A 19,446-nucleotide genomic window follows, 5' to 3' on the forward strand; every position below is an offset into this window, starting at 1 on the left:
AAATTTGCAGGATGAAGCATAATGGTTTGGGGCTTCATAGCTTCCTCTAGGCACTGGACTGTTGTACATATGTAAGAGCAGAATGAACTCCACAATTTATACTAACATGCTGGACCAGGTTTACTAAACCTCTTTGACTAAAATATTTAATAATAACATTTCAAGTGATGTAATCTTCATACAAAACAATGCCCCAAGCCATACGTTAAAAGTTTCAATGGGTTGGTTTGAGATAAAAGGGATTACAGTGATGAAGTGGCTCTCTCAATCCTTGGACTTAAATCCCATTAAAACTTTGTGATCCCATCTAAGGATAAGAGTGAGAATGCATAAATGTTTATCAAAAAAAGAATTAAAGGCCAAATTTCATGAAGAGTGGCAGAAAATAGATCCTACTATTTGCAACAATTTGGCCAATAATATGAAAAAACGAATAAAAGCTGTTATAAAGGCAAAAGCAGGACATGCCAAATATTGATTGTTATTAAAATAGATTTATCAATGTTTACTTCACTATTTTTAACCTTTAAATATATAAGTTTGAATCATAATTTTGACTTTTCATTGGTATATAATATAATTTTGACCATAGCTGTATATATATGGAGGGAACCAAGAAGAATTAGAGAAATTCTTTACAAGGAGACTTCTTGGGATGATGCAAAGCTCGATAATCGAGGTTGGGGCTTATATACAGAAGCATTTGCATTAGTATATATCTTTATAATGAACGAAAAATGTATATGCATTAGTATATATCTTTATATTTTCGTCTTTTCCGTTATCTTTCTGTATATATATATATTGTTCATTGTGTCTCTTTGCGAGATATCAAGTTGAGTGTGTCATGTCGACTGAAAGTATGTTTGCGAGTCTTCACAATGAATGAGTTGGTAGTGAGTTGCGTTTCTCTCTTTGTAGGTAAGAACTTTTTTTGATTCTTGCTGATGGGATTAAAATCCCGCAGCCAAAATATCACTCTGCTACCAGGTTCTTCATCCAGAACAATTGTGAGTATCACAAATGTTTAAAAAAATTATTGATTACGTAGGTGAAGGAGATTGAAAATTTAAGTATAGTAATCTTTTGAAAGTTTCTTGGGCCAGTTGACCGTCCTCCCTGCTCTTGCTTTGTATAGATGGGTCGACTGTTCAGATGTGTGTGTGGTGTGTGTCAGTGAGTGAAACTGGGTGGTCGAGTGCGTCCAATCCAGCAGAGTCGCACTTTAATATGCAACCATTCATATTCACCTTAAAGTGTTTTCTTTTTCATGTCAAAACATTGCATGATCCAAGGCAAGATGGGTTGAGAGGTCTATGAACCGCTTCATTTGATAAGGATATCCTCTAATTTCATAGGAATTTGATAGTAAGGATATCCTCTAATTTTATAGGAATTGGATGAAATCAATCTTACTAAATATTGTGCAAACATAAATATAAGCTGAAAAATCTTGGAGATTTGGGATCCAATATCTGTTGGAGACAGTGAGAGAATTTAGTTAGGAAGAGGAGATGCCTATGGACTTTTTAAAGGGTGGGTTAATTCGAGTTGGAGCATGTGACCAAATTCGGTCTTAGCCTTCTTGAAATGATCAGGAATGAAAGTAAACAGGAGGCCCAGATGTGGTGATATGGTGAACAGTTGAATACACCACTTTAGTGAAACTAAACATAGGATCTATTAATTTTGCATAGGATGACAGAAGACTATAAAACCAGTCAACAGTGGATGTGATAAAAATTTTGTGAGCATATACAGTGTTAATTAAGGGATGTGCAAAAACACACAGGGATGTTCAATTATCCACAAGTCTCTGCTTTCTAACATCAACCAGCAAGTCAAAATGATCTAAGAAATCAGCACCTAGACTGGATAGGGTAGGTAGGGAGTACTTGGTGAAGTTTGAGGTCAAGGATCAATAAAACTTGACCACATGTGCCTATCTTCAATGAATTCATGGCAAATACAGAAATGGCGGATTTCTTCGGTTTATTAGAAACCAGATGTAATGACAAAATAGAGCATGAGGATCCTGTGTCTACCATGAACGAACTGTCCAGTATTATTTGTAATATACAGCCAAGAATTATTATGACCTTGATTCCTTACACAAAGAACTTGTCTGTCTCGCTACAACACAGCCAATTTGTGCATTAACAAGTCAAGCTTTGTTAATAATTCGTCATTAAACAAAGCCCCAGCAGCTGCTACAGTCTAAATTGACCCGGGTTGCTGGCTGAGTTTAGGTAATAATTCTAGAATCTTTTCTAACATGGTAGCCAGTTGTTCAGCAGTGTTCTTTTACATGTTCGGGACCAGTATAGCCTGGACTTCAGTAGGCAAACGTAAAAGAACATTTTTTTCTGCCGAGGAGTTCTAAAGTTCTTTTAACCATCTTAGAAACTTTGTAGGGGGCCTCTCACCTAGGTGTTTCTCATGTATGTGTTTGCCTGGACCAACCACAATTTTGCATCATTTGCATATGGAAGCAATGATATGAAACTTACCGCTGCTGTTTAGATACAATGTAAATTTATACAACAGCCAAACCAATACGTTCATTAAATATAAACCACAAAAGAAACTTTATGGACTAATTGTTCTTTAAAATTAGCAAAAAATTGCACACGTAAAATATTTTATGAGCAGGCACTTACAGGACAAAGGCCCAGTTGACCTCCAATTCACTAGAAATAAAAATAAAAATACTAATAACGAACAAGATAAATGAAACTACAGATGCCGCACACTTTGCCCACTAACATTAAAAAAAACACATTTAACATAGGTTACAAATAAGTCCGGTCACTAGATATCTAAGCTCCCCGCTAAAGTAGCACACACAAGAAACAGATGAACGGGAGTCTAACTGGGCCATTGTCCTGTAAGTGCCTGCTCATTGGCTAGTCAGGAAGGGTGTGGTGGAAACTAGAAAGCTGATTGGCTAACTAGAAACTTAAAAGGTGCATATATAAAAACACGAGACAACCATAAAATCCTCGCATAAGCCTGATGAATCCTAGCGGGGATCAAATTTTTTTTTTTTTCTCACACAGTGATCACCACTTATCAAGGCCCGGAAGCCACTCAGGGATAAGGGTTATTGCAAGTACATTATGTTAGTGTGGAGATTTGATGAAGTGTTTAATTAGGGGGGGCGGTTCATTAGGAATTTGTTAACATTGGACTTGAAGACATCCAAGTTGTAGTCCGGAGGGAAGCAGGCAGACGGAACAGAGTTCCACAGGCGTGCAGTTCTAAGAAAGAAGCTTTGTTCATGGAATCCGCGTTTTGATTTAGGCACAGATATAGAGTGAGGGAAATTTTTCACATGCAAATGCGAAATATTCTGTGTAGCTTAATTGCCATATATATTTTATAACTTACTACTTAGATCTACCTACATATTGAGCACTGTTGAAGTAAATACTTAAAGTTTACACAAATTTATACTTTCGTATATTAATTTATGGGATTAAATGAAGTAGTTACACACACCCACACATATTTATATATATATATATATATATATATATATATATATATATATATATATATATATATATATATATTGTTTTAACACAATCAAGACATCAAGGAATAGATTGATAGCAACAAATAGTGTATTTCATCGTTAGTTACAATTCTTTTAAAACTATCCGGAAAAATTCATATACATATATATATATATATATATATATATACACACACACACACACACACACACACACACACACACACACACACACATTCAACCCTACCAACGATAATTTAGATTCTGCGATTGGTCAACATTTATTGGATAATCCAGAATGTTTCCTGGCATATAATGATGACTTTTTTTCAATTCTATTTCGAGGCCGATCAAGTAATCATCTGAAAACTCTCGAATCTGTCTCCATTGCATGACTCAGACATTCTCTCTGTCGAAAGAAGAGGTTCATTAACACATTGCACCTTTTAGGTAACTTGTAGGAAGATAACTAAAGGGAATTTTGTCTGGAAAAATATCCCATTTTTCTGCACTTAATCTTAAGAAAAATAAAGATACTTATCTTTCCAGATTTGATAAAGGTGCCGCCGTAGTCGTTCTGAACCGTATTGACTATATTAATAAAATGTTATATTTTAGATGACACGAATAAATTTCTCAAACTTAATTCGATCGACTCTTATGATAATACTTTGAATATTGAAAGCAAATTTCAAAAACGCTTGTACTTCTTATTTAAAAAGAATTATCTCTCCAAAGATATTTATCAGAAAATATGACCCACTTCCCTGAGGCTTCGAATTTATGGTCTCCCTAAAATGCGCGAAGATAATGTGCCTTGTAGATCCATTTTATCCATGATTGGTTTCGCTCAACATGCCCTCACCTAATATCTCACTGACTTACTTTAGCCTGTCCGTACATTCTATTCCACTTACTGTGTCTCTGATTCTTTTACTTTTTCTAAAATCATTCGAGATACTAACACCAATCAAAATAATTCTTTCTTTTGCTCGTTTGATATTTCCAGTTTATTTACTAACGCGCCTCTTGATGCGACCATTGCTATTTGTTGCGGTGCACTTTATTAATTAACAATTATGCACTAGTTTAAAAACAACTAAAGTAAATAAAAATTATTCATTACATTGAAATGTTTGATTGATTTTAATTTTGCATGGAATTATTTATTAAATAAAACTGCATAAAACTTCGTTTCAAATAAATTTAAAAAAAAACATACTTGTTGTAGGTATAGTTGTAGGTACAGTGGTTGGAATCGTTGTTGGTATAGTGGTTGGAATAGTGGTAGGTATAGTTGTTGGAATAGTTGTAGGTATAGTGGTTGGAATGGTTGTTGGAATCGTTGTTGGAATAGTTGTTGGTATTGTTGTTGGTATAGTTGTTGGAATAGTAGTTGGTACAGTTGTTGGTATAGTAGTTGGTACAGTTGTTGGTATAGTAGTTGGTACAGTTGTTGGTATAGTAGTTGGTACAGTTGTTGGAATAGTTGTAGGTACGGTTGTTGGTATAGTAGTTGGAATAGTTGTAGGAACTGTGGTTGGAATGGTTGTTGGAATAGTTGTTGGTACAGTTGTTGGAATAGTTGTGACTGATATTATTGTTTGCAAATATTTTATCACAAAGATCATAACATTTTATTGCACAATGGTTGAAATTGTCATTTGAACGATGTATAAACAGATGTACAGTGGTTCAAATTGTTGGCAGTACATTAGTTGGAAAATGTAAAAAAAATAATTGTCATTAGAATATATTTCATCCAATTTATATTTTTTATGAAAAAAAAGCACAAAGGAGAAATACTTTTTACATATTACAAGTCCGTGTAAATCTATATATATAAAAAGCAAAATGGCGGCATACGTTTTTGTATGTCCATGGAAGGCTTTTTTCACCAGGATTCTCGAGATGGTTACTATTTTCGAGAACTTTTTATATACTCCCTAGATCATAATATCTACGATTTGTGAACGCATGTCATCTCTACATTTATTTTGATCGACTTTTATAAAATTCATGCTACTTCCGTCTTTTCACATGTTTGTTTGTCTTTTTCATATAAATAAACTGAGACTCAACAAAGCAAAGCTGTCAGCAGCCTTTCGTGCCAGGAAGTCTTGAAAGCAATTAGCTTTGATCAATTTTGGGAAAGCCCTTTATATCAAACAATTGCTTTTCATTTGAGAGTTCCCCCTTTTTCAGGGGAGCTTGGTTTCCCTAACATAATAAATAAATGGAATGGTGGAAAGCTCAACGTTCATTTCTGCACCTGCATGAACTCATTCACTTAGCAAATAAACTTTTTGATTGACATTCTAAATTTCAATGTTTTTCACTTCCTATGGCTTCATAGCATAGCGGTAAGATGTCATGTTTTCTTTCACTTTCTTTTTCACCTTCGTGTCATGGGTTTGTCACGAGTTCAAGCCTGCCTGCCTGCCTACTAACACTTTTTTTTTCTTTTACACCTCCAAACTCCCGCTAGTATATATATAGAAAATAATTAAATTTTTTTTAATATAATCACAACTTATAAACAAGCTACAAATAAGGAAAGGAATGTCAGAGCACTCACCCCTATGATAAATCTTCTTTTATTTTCTACACCGATTTATGCCTTCTTATATCATTTTTATATTTATTATCTTATATGGTTTTTTACTTTTTAAGCATTGCTTGTTTTAATGTCAAGCCATATTTCAAGTCCCTCACACACACACACACACATACATGTTCCTGAAAGGATGAAACACTAGTGTCTGTAGGTATTAAAAATAATTATAGTAATTATTATATCAGCCTCTTTAAGAACTCGGTTCTTATTGTTGAGCACTCTAAATTGAAATTGAAGTCAGTCACTTAAAGACACATGTGCAGATTATGATGTTATAATCATAAGATCATTATCGCCATCTTGAAATTTATATAAATGTTAATTTCAACTATATTTCTCGCAGTTAATGTTAGACAGGTGGTTTGTTCCTTGCTAATGGGGTCAGAGATGGCTTTGTGCCTGCATTCAACTCTTCCGACCAGCTGTAATCTGCACTGATGATTCCCAAAAGGATTAAACACTAGTGTCTATAGGTATTAAAAATAATTATAGTAATATTATATATATATATATATATATATATATATATATATATATATATATATATATATATATATATAGAGATATAAATCTAATTATCTTAAGAGTATGAAAAAAGCAATCATCCCCAATATATCAAAAAGAATATCTAAGATATCACAAAATGAAAATATATTCGATAAGAATAAGGATTAATATAATGAAGTATTACCTCAATCAGGATATCAAGGAAAGATCAAATACATAAAGGCGTTTGATAATTAAAATAGCAGGATAAATTATACAACATCATATAACATGGTGATGAAGGGAAGAAGAAATGTAAAGAATAAAATAGATAAAAAATAAACATAAGAATAAAAAGAATGAAATTAAAGAAGCATATAATAGTAATAATACAGTTAAGAATAAGAGAAATGGGTGCAAAAACAAGTCTGGTTTAATCATCCTTTTAGTGAACAGATACAAAATAATATCCCTAAAGAATTTTACAAAATAATTGATAAGAACTATATGAATTATAGTAGGATGGAATCAGGTGAATTAAATATTGAGAAAAAATGTAACTGTAGAATACCTAATGAATGTCCATTGGAGGGCAATTGCTTAATATATGAAATTGTATACAAATGTGCAGTTAGGGCAAATAATAGTAAAAAGATATACCGAAACCATATTGTATCATTTAACATTGAACCAGGAAAGGAAACAACTTGGAATGAGGATAAGGATAGAAATAATGATATGACAAAAATAAATATTAAAAATAAGAAGAGAAACACAACTGCGTGAGGTGATTGGCTTACAGAACCATGTAAGAAAAAATAGAATTTGAATTAAAATGGTCAATAGTAGATAAAGGTAGAAAATAGAATCCTAGTAAATCAAAAAGATGTAATTTATGTTTACTTGAGTAAACGTAGTGAATTCTAAAGAGAAAATTTGGAACAAAAAATTTCATGTTATTAAAGCTGTCTTCAGAGAAATAAATTCCTATTACCATGCTCAAGACCTGATTAAACGTGTTTAAATTTTTAAAAAAATTAAGATATATGTTGAGAGTGAAATGTAAGTGTTATAAGAGAATGTTAAATTTAATACAAAGATTTTAGGATAGTGCAATAAACAAATTAATGGGTCATTAACTTAACACATAAAAATAAACTAATTATAACCTAAATAAGGGAAATAGAATTAAATTTAAAGTTGATAATCGTTATTGGGAATAAACTAACACCTGAGAAATTTCATTAGCACAAAAAAAGAATCAAACATTAAGTAATTGCAAAATATTGAGACGAACAGATTATGATGGATTAAAATGGACTAAATAAGAAGTTTGAAGCAAACTAGGTGAAAAATTGAACCTAGACTGATATAAAGAGAATAATATTAAAACTACAAATTTTAAAATTAAGCAAAAGAGATTAATGAATACTAAAGTCAAAATATTAAAGTAAGAATACACACGAATTTCGATAAAATTATGAATCGATAAATATAGGCAAACTTGAGTTATATCTCTTACACCATAATGATATACTGAATAATACAGAATAGTAAATATTAAAAAAAAAATAAAAATAAAATGTTTATATTGAGATAAAACTTGAAAAGATAGATTTAACATTTAAATTATGTACATAACCAGTATGTGATGAAGATAAATTTTAATTGATATTATTTAAATAAACCTTTTAATTATAATTTAAAAAAAAAAAAATAACATGTAAAGGAAAAAAAAAATCAACAAATATATGGCAATATGTAAATAAATATTTATACGAAAGTCGGGAAAATACAGATATGAATAGTTGGACATATAAATAGAGACTACAATTTGAAGGGGTAGATTATAGAACTTGGGGAATAAATTGATAAAATAAATAAATTGGAGAGGGAGAAATAATTATAAGAATTAGAAAAAACATTAAAAGATTAAATGAATGTAAAACAGGAAATTGATGAAGTATCATATTAAAAGAAGAAATTCGAAAATGGGAGATTAATCAATTCGAAGGCAACCAAAAAATAAATAAACAAATAATAGAATAATATGATGAGAAAGAGGTGAGTCTAACCGCTTGATCCTTTAAAATAGGGATTATGAATATATTTATACATATATAACAAATATATTTTAGTGTCTGAAGCTATTTTTGGAATATTTTTAAATGATATAATGTTTAAATTTGTCCAAATAGTTATGAAACAATCGTAACACACAGAAATACACCATATGATGTTTTCATTTCATATTTTCTTGTCTTGATTTTGCAAAAATATTATGTATAAAGGAAAACAAATATATATATATATATATATATATATATATATATATATATATATATATATATATATATATATATATATAGTATGAAAATATACTTATGGCTGGTAAGCTATAGAGAAACGTTTATGTTTCATTCCAGGAAATCATCAGACTAATTGCTCTACTAATATCTACTAATGTATAGAGCACAGTTGAAATAAATACTGAAAATATATACTAATACATCTCTTAATAAATTCTGAGCCTAATTAATAAAAACCACACCTTTTAGGCAAAATTCTACTTTATTACTCAGCATAATCTCCTTCTGAGATTCACTGATTACAATGCTTCTCTTACAATTTGATGCCTTTTTTTCATAAAACAATTTTTTTTTGGGGGGGGGGAGTTTCTGATATCATGCCTTCACTATAACTAAAAAACAATGTGATTAGAGCAAACTATTTTAAAGTTAAAACCTACAAAGTAGACACATGTTTTTTGTTCGGGGATGAATAAAAGTTATAAAAACTAGTAAATGTAGACTTTGATAAAAAGTCGAAATGGTAAATCATATATTAAGTAAATGCAGCAAACTAGCTTCCAAAAATTACAAAAAGAGACACGACTGCTTGGGAAAAGCAGCTCACTGGAAACTATGCAAACGTCATTATTTTGAACATGCAGTACAAACAGACAAATTTATTTGGCCAAGGACACCGGACATCATAATAGTGAGCTGGAAGGAAAAAAACTTGCTAAATTGTAGATATAATTGTTTTAGCAGATGACTAAGTAAAGACCTAGAAGCTGAATATGAAATCCGAAGAAAAAATATATAATACCAATAATTGTAGGGGCACTAGGAATTTTCTTATACTAACTCCAAACAGTTTAAAATAGTAGTGGTATTTGCTGATATGCTATTTTTAAATCTATTTTTGTAAGAACGTTCATAACTGTCAGTTCATGTAATGCAACTTCAACATTAGGTATTGGATGTGAATTGAGAAAACTTTATGATTTATTGCTATTTTTAAATCTTAACATATACATCTATTTCCATCTGATTTTCTCAAAAATACAATAGGTGATGACTACTTGCTACACACAGGGGGAACATATTCAAGAAAGTCCTATTAGCTTTTGCAATTTTGCTCCTACAAATGCACTGATAATTTTCTTTGAATTTTAAACTCACTTCATAGTTTTTTAACTTTTTAATTTGTTCCTATTTTTATCTCATTTAATTAATTTGGTAGAATTTATGTCAATTATATCATTTCCAAGAAGCCTATATTGCACATAACTTAAATTAATCCTAATTGACTTAATTCCTCTCCGATCGTTTGTTCTTCTTGTCTAAGTTTTTCAAACTCACAATATTTATTCACATTTTTTAAACAGGATAGATATTTTATGATTGGTTCATCACTTTCTTCTTTCATCAACATGAACTTTGTTTTTTCTATTACGACCAACATTTTCTTAAGTCTCATATTTTTTCTTACGATTTGACTTATTTTTTAACAAAGTCAGGTCTTCCAGATTTATGGGATATGCCATAATGGATATTTTTATTATTGCTTCACATCCAGCTGTAGTCAAAAATAAATCTGTTATTTCATTTTCTCGTTTAGTTTCCTTGTAGTCTTTTAACATTTTAGTTCCTTCACTGGCAACAACACATTGTAGCAATGTATCGATAATATTGGAATCCTCGAGAGACTATTGCAATTCTATCAGCGATGCCATTGTTATGAAGTGAAAGTTGGCCTTGTTCATAGATAGTCAAGCTTTTTCCTATATTTCTTAGAGAGAGAATCATATAGGCTCTCTCCTATGCTTATGCTAATTAGTCAAACAGAATTGTCAGTATCACTACAATCACTATATCACTATGTTTTGGTGGCTTTTTGTCCACCCACATGCCCAGTTTGTTACTTCCAACAATATATCCTTCAGCTTGTTAGATAATTCCTGTTGTAAATATAGTATTCAAATGATCCACTATGTGATCTCTAAACCTACATTTTACAAGTTGCTCAAACCACATGTAGTGTAAATAAACACCAAGGCTGTCAATATTTTATTACTAATCATCTTCAGCAATATGATTCGCTCACTTACATAATTAACTTCAATAATAGTATCTATCCACCTTTCTGCAATAAAAATACCAACATTACCTGGTCCCTTTACATTTCAACCAAGTTTTCTGGATAAAACATGTAGTTAAGTAGAAAAAAAAGAAATTTAAAAAAAATATATAAGACACAGCTGTTCCTTCCAAAAGGTCGAGCTCTTAAATGTCCAAAAATAATTCACTGTCACAAAAATAATTCGCCGGCACTTCTTCCAACCATCATTTCACTCTCTGCGCTCTTCACCCCTGCTTAAAAAAAAAAAAGTACCGTTTATATGCTGCTCATTTCTCCACTTATGCAAATTGACTATCAACCAGAGCCATCTAGTTTTCCATTTCTCCAAACAGCCAATTAGCAAAGGGGGACAACTCAAACCACACAGAACCATCTAGTTTTCCATTTCTCCAAACAGCCAATTTGCAAAGGGGGACAACTCAAACCCCACACTCCCTTGATCTACACGATCATCACATGTCAACCCATCACGTAGGCGCTCGACCAACATGGCGGCCGTCTCTCTCACTGCGATTTCCGTGGAGCCTCTTCGTGAACGTCGCTACTTGGCTCAATGTCGCTGTCTTCCTCTGATAACACCACCACCGGCCGCACATCAAGGATGTGTCGAGGGATGCCGTCGATAGATACATTGTTCGGAGACTGGACACTTGCCACAATGCCCCTCCCCCAGCGTGTGGTACAGCGAGCATCAGGCGGTTTGATCCTCACTTCCTCTCCCACTCGCACAGTCGCTCGCTTCTCGCCTTCCTCCGCAGGTACATGTGCAGTTCGGGGATGCTGCCACTCGTACTTGAAGACTGCCCTCCTGTAGCTTCGGACTGGATCCAAGAGAACACAGTGGCTGAGTCGGTCCTCACCTCACTATTCTGTAGCCCCCATTTCAAGGCTAAGTTGATGCCCTTCATAACCGCATCCAGTTCCGCCACATTTATGTGAGCCACGTCGTCCTTCTTTCGCAACCAAGCAGCATCTTCTGCAGTAACACCACCTATCTCCAAGGTGACCCCCACTGCTATACAGCTTGACACACACAACACAACACCTTCTGCACTGTTGGGTACATGCCAAACGCCTCTCACTGGATACTCCCTCTTCACCTCTTCAATAATCTTTCTAATAATGTCCACAGTTTCTTTATCAACTCCATCCTCCCACTTCGCTCCACTAGCTAGCCTTTTGATATAACTACATGCAGTCCATAGCCATCCTGCAATAGGGTAATGGCCAACCAGTCTTCCGCATATTGAGAAGAGTTCTCCCCTGCTCAATTTTTCCGACACCTCCGGGATCTCATTTCCCCTCCAGAACACTAACCATCCTATCTGGTCCTTTCTTAGTTGGAGCCCTAACACAGCTCCTCCCTACAACGATTCCGGGCGTTTTGCAATTAGCCCAAAGCTGTTGAGGTCTTTTACTACGTCCTCTGCAGTTGTTACCGTCTCGTCCACCAAAATATCATCAATGTAGGAACTGGTGGCCCTTCTGACTGCGTCCACCTTGCTTAGCACCATTTTGAGGATCGCTGCCATGATTTTTGGTGCAGAATTCAGGCCAAAACCCAACCTAATCAGGTAGTACGTTCGGCCCTTGTATCTGACCAGCTGGTATTTTCAGAATTCCTGTGAAATGTGGATCTGTAGGTATGCAGATTTTAAATCCACAATCGTCACAGCCTTCTGAATCTGCCTGCACTCTCGCATGGTCTCTCCGCACACGTCCATCACATCGCCTCCCGTGTGACACGCAACGTGTACGTTCAGCTCCCTGAAGTCCTGTACTGGCCGAACTTTTTGTTTTGTGGGCTGAACAACCGCCATTAACGGCATCACACCTTCCACCTTCTCCGTCCATGGTCTTAAAATTCCCTCCGAGATCCATCGGTCCACATCCTTCTCAAATTCAACTCTTGTGCCTCCTCGTAACATATGCTCGTAGCATTCCACTCTGTTGTTCAGTATGGGAGGTTCTCCCTTCCATGCCCACTGGACTGTCCATTTCTCACCATCAAAGTGTGCAGAGAAATCTTAGTACTCTATCGTGCAACTTTTGTCTAACCCGGCCGTTCCTGTGACACATTTTTCAAATTGCACACCTGAAGCCCCTTGGTGTCCTCCAAATCTCACAGAGTTCCTATATACTGTAATGCTCCCTAGTTGAGCAATTGCATACATCCCTAGCACCACATCGAAACCCGTGATAATTTTGTTAATAACAATCGCCTGGATTTTTAGTGACATCCCACGTACCATCAACCGAACGATACTTGTGCCATTGCACTTCACCTCTCTGCCGTCAACTGCCGTAATGCTGCTGGTTCCATTGCATGTGTCAACCATGTCTTTGGTGACAATTGTTGAAGTACAGCCCGTGTCGACAAGGGCTTTTGCACTTCGTCCATTTAGGGTCACCTCTACTTGTGGTGATATACCCTGAAGCGCCTTCATCGAATAAGTGGGGTAGCCACCAGCGCAGTGGCTTTCCCCTGTTCGTTTCCCTGGGAACAGAATCTGCTGATGTGGCCGAATTCCCCACAGCAGTAACACGTGACTTCTGGCTTTGACTACCTGCACTGCCTCGCCATATGGAGGCCTTGGCATCGGTAGCATCTGCCAGAGAACCTGGGTGTCTGCCACAGTCCTCTCTGCATTTCGTCCTTCACAATTTCCTGCTGCAGTTTGCTTCGTTGAGCGACAGCTACGATTCCCTGCTCACTCTCTTCTTTCCTGGCCAGCACCCTAGCCTGTGTAATCAACTCCGCCACCTCCATAGTATTTACACCGAGCAGTTGCTGCAGAGCTATAGAAATATAGTCCGGGAAGCCATGGATAAAGGCCAGTACTGGACTTCAGGGAGCTGAACGTACACGTTGCGTGTCACACAGGAGGCGATGTGATTGACGTGTGTGGAGAGACCATGCGAGAGTGGAGGAGATTTAGAAGGCTGCGACGATTGTGGATTTAAAATCTGCATACCTACAGATCCACATTTCACAGGAATTCTGGAAATACCAGTTGGTCAGATACAAGGGCCGAACGTACTACCTGACTAGGTTGGGTTTTGGCCTGAATTCTGCACCAAAAATCATGGCAGCGATCCTTAAAATGGTGCTAAGCAAGGAGGACGCAGTCAGAAGAGCCACCAGTTCCTACATTGATGATATTTTGGTGGATGAGACGGTAACAACTGTGGTGGACATAGTAAAAGACCTCAACAGCTTTGGGCTAATTGCAAAACGCCCGGAATCGTTGTAGGGAGGAGCTGTGTTAGGGCTCCAACTAAGAAAGGACCAGATAGGACGGTTAGTGTTCCGGTGGGGAAATGAGATCCTGGAGGTGTCGGAAAAATTGAGCAGGGGAGAACTCTTCTCAATATGCGGAAGACTGGTGGGCCATTACCCTATTGCAGGATGGCTTTGGACTGCATGTAGTTATATCAAAAGGCTAGCTAGTGGAGCGAAGTGGGAGGATGGAGTTGATAAAGAGACTGTGGACATTATGAGAGAGATTATTGAAGAGGTGAAGAGGGGGGATCCAGTGAGAGGTGTTTGGCATGTACCCAACAGTGCAGAAAGTGTTATGTGGTGTGATGCAAGCCGTATAGCAGTGGCGGTCACCTTGGAGATAGGTGGTGTTACTGCAGAAGATGCTGCTTGGTTGCGGAAGAAGGACGATGTGGCTCACATAAATGTGGCAGAACTGGATGCGGTTATGAAGGGCATCAACTTAGCCTTGAAATGGGGGCTACAGAATAGTTAGGTGAGGATCGACGCAGCCACTGTGTTCTCTTGGATCCAGTCTGGAGCTACAGGAGAAAGGAGGGTGAAGACGAAAGGCGCTGCCGAAATAGCTTGTAGTGAAGTAGAAAAAAAAGAAATTTAAAAAAAATATATAAGACACAGCTGTTCCTTCCAAAAGGTCGAGCCCTTCAACGTCCACAAATAATTCACTGTCACAAAAAGAATTCGCCGTCACTTCTTCCAACTGTCGTTTCACTCTCTGCGCTCTTCACCCCTGCTTAAAAAAAAAGTACCGTTTATATGCTGCCCATTTCTCCACTTATGCAAATTGACTATTAACCAGAGCCATCTAGTTTTCCATTTCTCCAAACAGCCAATTAGCAAAGGGGGACAACTCAAACCACACAGAGCCATCTAGTTTTCCATTTCTCCAAACAACCAATTTGCAAAGGGGGACAACTCAGACCACAAAACACAAATCAATACATCTTCTTTCAAGCAAATCAACAATTAAACCAGCTATTCTATGCTACCTTCCAATATTTACATAGTCTGAAATGTATTCTTTTTTTATGACATTTCCTTATTTGAGGTAAGATTTTTTTAGTCCAGATATTCTTGTTGACATCAACCCAGTTATGTCATAAGAACCAATTTTTATAACAAAATATCATAGCAAGACTTAAAGTGCTACAACTGCATTTGGGATTTCTTAAAAATTAGTTTTCTCAATAAATAAATAAATAAATAAAAAAGGAATTATACACTGGTTCTCTGCACAGCTACACATCCAACATTATGTACAATGTACAAGGGGGAATTTCACTTATCTTAGTTGAGACAGTGATACAAAAGCACTCTACTTACACCGACTCCAATTTTAAGTATACTTTCAGAATTAGTATCCAAAAACTAATATTCAGTAACATGAACCAGTGATCAAGTCTTTTGTTTCCTTGGTATGAGTCACCCTCATCAACTACCTTCTAGCAATAAAAAGTTACAAAGCGATGGGTGTCTGATTGAATAAAGATAAAGGTTGTTTTTCTTTAGTACTAAGGCTTGTCATTACTTGTCATGACTTAGTAGGATCAAGTCTCTCTGACCTTCTATCTAGCCCAAGTAAGGGCCTAAGTGTGGTGTTGCAATTCATGCAATTATTTAGGCAACTGGAGTAAAGATTGCCCAGCTACATCATGATTTGCTATCTACAGTCAGCAGACTTTGAAAGTATTTTTAAAGTATTTAAAAAATGTTAAACTTTGAACAAAAATCACAAATCTATAAACTATTTGTAAAAGTATTACTCACCACGTGGACCACACAGATGAACACTAACTTCGGTTTCAACACGCCTTTCTGGATTTTCTTTTTCAATTGTAATTTCAAGCTCAAATAATGTATCAATTTGTGGAAGATATACTGTAGTAGTAGGATCAACATTCTGTAATGAAAAATAGAAAATTGAACATTTTATCAAAAAATACTTCAATAGTTCAGTTACAATTAATTAGTGTTGCATTTGCTTTATGATTTTCCTTTCCGACAACAAAATTTCTGTTTTTGAATTTTTGAAATAAACAATTGGTTATTCATATTATTTGGATTCATCAGACTACTGTTTTCATCTTCAGTGTCATTTTACAACGTTTTCATTCATACTCTGGCCCCATCAGGAAGATGTTCAAACATTACTAGACCACGTGAACTCTCTCCACATAACTATACAGTTCATGATGGAAAAACAACATAACAACAAACTATTCTTTCCAGATGTACTGATTATCCACATTGGTCAGGGTTTATGTTATCTATATACCGAAAGTCAACATTCACTGGACAGTACCTAAACTTCAATCTCACTATCCATATAATGTAAAGAAAGGAATAATCCATTGTTTAAAACACAGAGAAAAAGCAATATGTAATAACAGCAATGCATATCAAGAGGAGATGGACAGTTTAAGAGAAACACTCTGCTGAATCAACTATCCAGAGAGCATGAAAGCAGCTCCAAGAAATCTGGACCAGACACAAAAGGACATCACTCAAAAACTCACCACAGTTTGTATACCACACATGAAGGGCTTGTCTGAAAAAAAAAAATTCAATGAATCCATATCAAATCAGGACAGTATTTGAGAACGATTTAACTCTCCGGAAATAGCTTGTGAGAGTCAAGCCCCCTACAGAAAAAATTATGACTAACAACTGTGTATATGAAATCCCATGTAGATGTGGAAAACTATACAAAGGTGAGACGTGTCGACCACTAAAAGTATGGTTAGAAGAACGTCGAAAAGCCGTAACATATGGAGAGATTTAAAAATCGAGTATAGCTGACCATATTTGGAGGGAAAAAGGAAACCATTATAATTTACTACTATGGGACGAAGTAAAAATTATTGACGGAGAGGAACGATGAAGAGTAACGCAACTAAAAGAAGCTGCACATATGCTTGGAGACGATCAATTTCTAAGTATTCTATATGGAAATAAACATTACAAAAAACAGCTTCTACAGAGAAAATATCAAACCCAAAACTTCTGTTTTTACATATATTGCTATCAGAAATGTTTATATTCTATACAAACTGCAACTTCTTAACAGAAAATTAAATATATATATATATATATATAGATATTCGGTAAACTTACAATATATTTACATTCCTTATTATTTTTTAAATATATTTCTGACCCGCTTCTTTGTTTACATCTACATGTGTGCGTGTGTCCGTGTGTTTCCGCCAGCATGCGTTACCAAAGAAAAACGCTTTTGCTTTGCAAACATATTTATTAGATGTTAATAAACATTATGAACTGCAAGTTTTTTTAGATAATTTAATATCTATCTAATCAGTATTATACATGCAAATAAACATTACAAAAATTTAAATGATATACAAAATGCAACTTCTCCTTAGAAAATTAAATATAGATATAGATGTTCGGTAAACTTACAATATATTTACATTTTTTTAATTTTTTTTTTATTTCTCACCTGTTACTTTGTTTTACACGTGTTCCTGTGTGCATGTGTTTCCATCAGCGTGCATTATAGCGTGAAGTAAATAAAGGGTTCCATTCGAAATTCCATCCAAATTCTCGAGTTCGACAGAAACATTCCCAAGTTCGAGATTATACCGATCGAAACGTTGTAAAAATGATACTCCAGACGAAAACAGTAGTCTGATGAATCCAAATAATACGAAAACAATTTCTAACAGAAATCACAATGTAAATGTAATATGTAGTAAATAATATTTTTGATGAAAGCAATTACTAAAACTCAATTCAATACAAAAAATTTCTTCTATAAAATTGAATTGTCAAAAAGGAAATTTGACTTACCGTAAAAGGCTCTACTTCACCAGCTGCATATGTTGCAATAACACTAAAACTTTGGATATTCTTTGTATTTAGAAGGCTAATCTTAACTGGAAGTCTTGGTTCATTGAAAGTGATCACAAGTCTTAGAATATTATCATTTACGTCAAACTTATAGGGTCCAGCACCAGGAACTAATTTTTGAATGGGATCATTTGTGCTTGATGAAATAATTTCCACATCATCATCACTGAGATTTTCCTGTGTGATTTCTTCAGCATGAATACAGATTTCTAAAATAAAGCATTAAAAAATAACTTATAGAAAGATAAATATAAATTTATGTTGAATTTTTATGAAAATACATTGATAACTGTCAGGTTAGCTTAATGAACCAATAACTTTTCTAATCACAATATATGAGGCAACATTCAATGACAATTATACAGTAAGTAATGCGCATGTATCATCACATAGTTCAATACATTTATAATTATATAAATAAGTTATATAATAAAAATTGCAACTACAAAATATTTTCTCCTTTATTGGCTACAGTTTTAAAGATTTTATATCCTTGTTCTTGTTAAGTAATATACTACAATGATGATTTAATGATAATTATAAAGTAAGTTATGCACGTGTATCATCACATATTTCAATATACTTTTAATTATATAAATAAATTATATAATAAAGATTTGCAGATACAAAATATTTCGTATATCGCATATAAACTACAGTTTAAAAGATTTTATAAGTTTATCCTTACAAATAAATATACTACAAAGATGATTTAAAGAAAATAAAAAGTCATGATAATACAATAATATAATCAGAAATACTCTACCATGTGTTGTAGTCATTCTTATAGGCCTTTTAGTAGGAAAAGTTGTTGTTGAGGTAACTGTGAATATAACCACAAAATGTCAACAATCATTAAAATTAAGATTTTTTTTTACAAACAAAATCTCATTAATTCTAACTAATCAAATGTTACACAAACAGAATTAGAATTGAGTTAAAATAACAAGTTATGCTGGTTCAAATAATATACCAAACAAACGTTCATTAGTATTTAGAATTGCTTTTGCTATCTTGTTCATATATTCATGCACAGAACCAGGTGCACTATTTTTCTTTTAACTTCCTTAAATATTTGCAACGTTTTGCTTCTATACTTCTCAAAGCTAATGAGGTTTTCTTTTATTGGATATTTTGCAATTTTCTTAGAATTGGGTAGCATTTTTTACAGCTTTTCTACATCAATCATCAAACGATGGTTTACTGCGTTTTACAGAAGGTTATGTTTTGAGCATGTTTTCCTTT

General features: G+C 34.4%; 1 protein-coding gene across 1 annotated transcript; it reads right to left on the bottom strand.

Annotated features, from left to right (window-relative positions):
* Positions 1-4,349: 4,349 nt before the first annotated feature.
* On the bottom strand, positions 4,350-19,255 carry LOC145291614 (uncharacterized). The gene is made up of 4 exons (XM_080137690.1): positions 18,968-19,255; positions 18,142-18,410; positions 16,099-16,231; positions 4,350-5,108 (listed from the first exon to the last, which is right to left on the bottom strand). The coding sequence occupies exons 1-4, from the start codon at positions 18,981-18,983 to the stop codon at positions 4,714-4,716; spliced, it is 813 nt and encodes a 270-aa protein (XP_079993816.1). The 5' UTR covers positions 18,984-19,255; the 3' UTR covers positions 4,350-4,713.
* Between the last annotated feature and the right edge of the window lie 191 nt (positions 19,256-19,446).

The sequence above is a fragment of the Euprymna scolopes genome, chromosome 12 (assembly GCF_053919585.1).
Source record: "Euprymna scolopes isolate OS-2025 chromosome 12, ASM5391958v1, whole genome shotgun sequence".
In the NCBI taxonomy this organism is placed as follows: domain Eukaryota; kingdom Metazoa; phylum Mollusca; class Cephalopoda; order Sepiida; family Sepiolidae; genus Euprymna; species Euprymna scolopes.

Excerpts from the sequence above, each read along its gene's own strand:
- LOC145291614 (XM_080137690.1), bottom strand. Across the intron at positions 16,232-18,141 it reads GTGAAGTAGAGCCTTTTACG|AATGTTGATCCTACTACTAC; the intron begins GTAAGTCAAATT and ends TTTTCATTACAG. Across the intron at positions 5,109-16,098 it reads TCATCTGTGTGGTCCACGTG|TCACAACTATTCCAACAACT; the intron begins GTGAGTAATACT and ends CAATAATATCAG.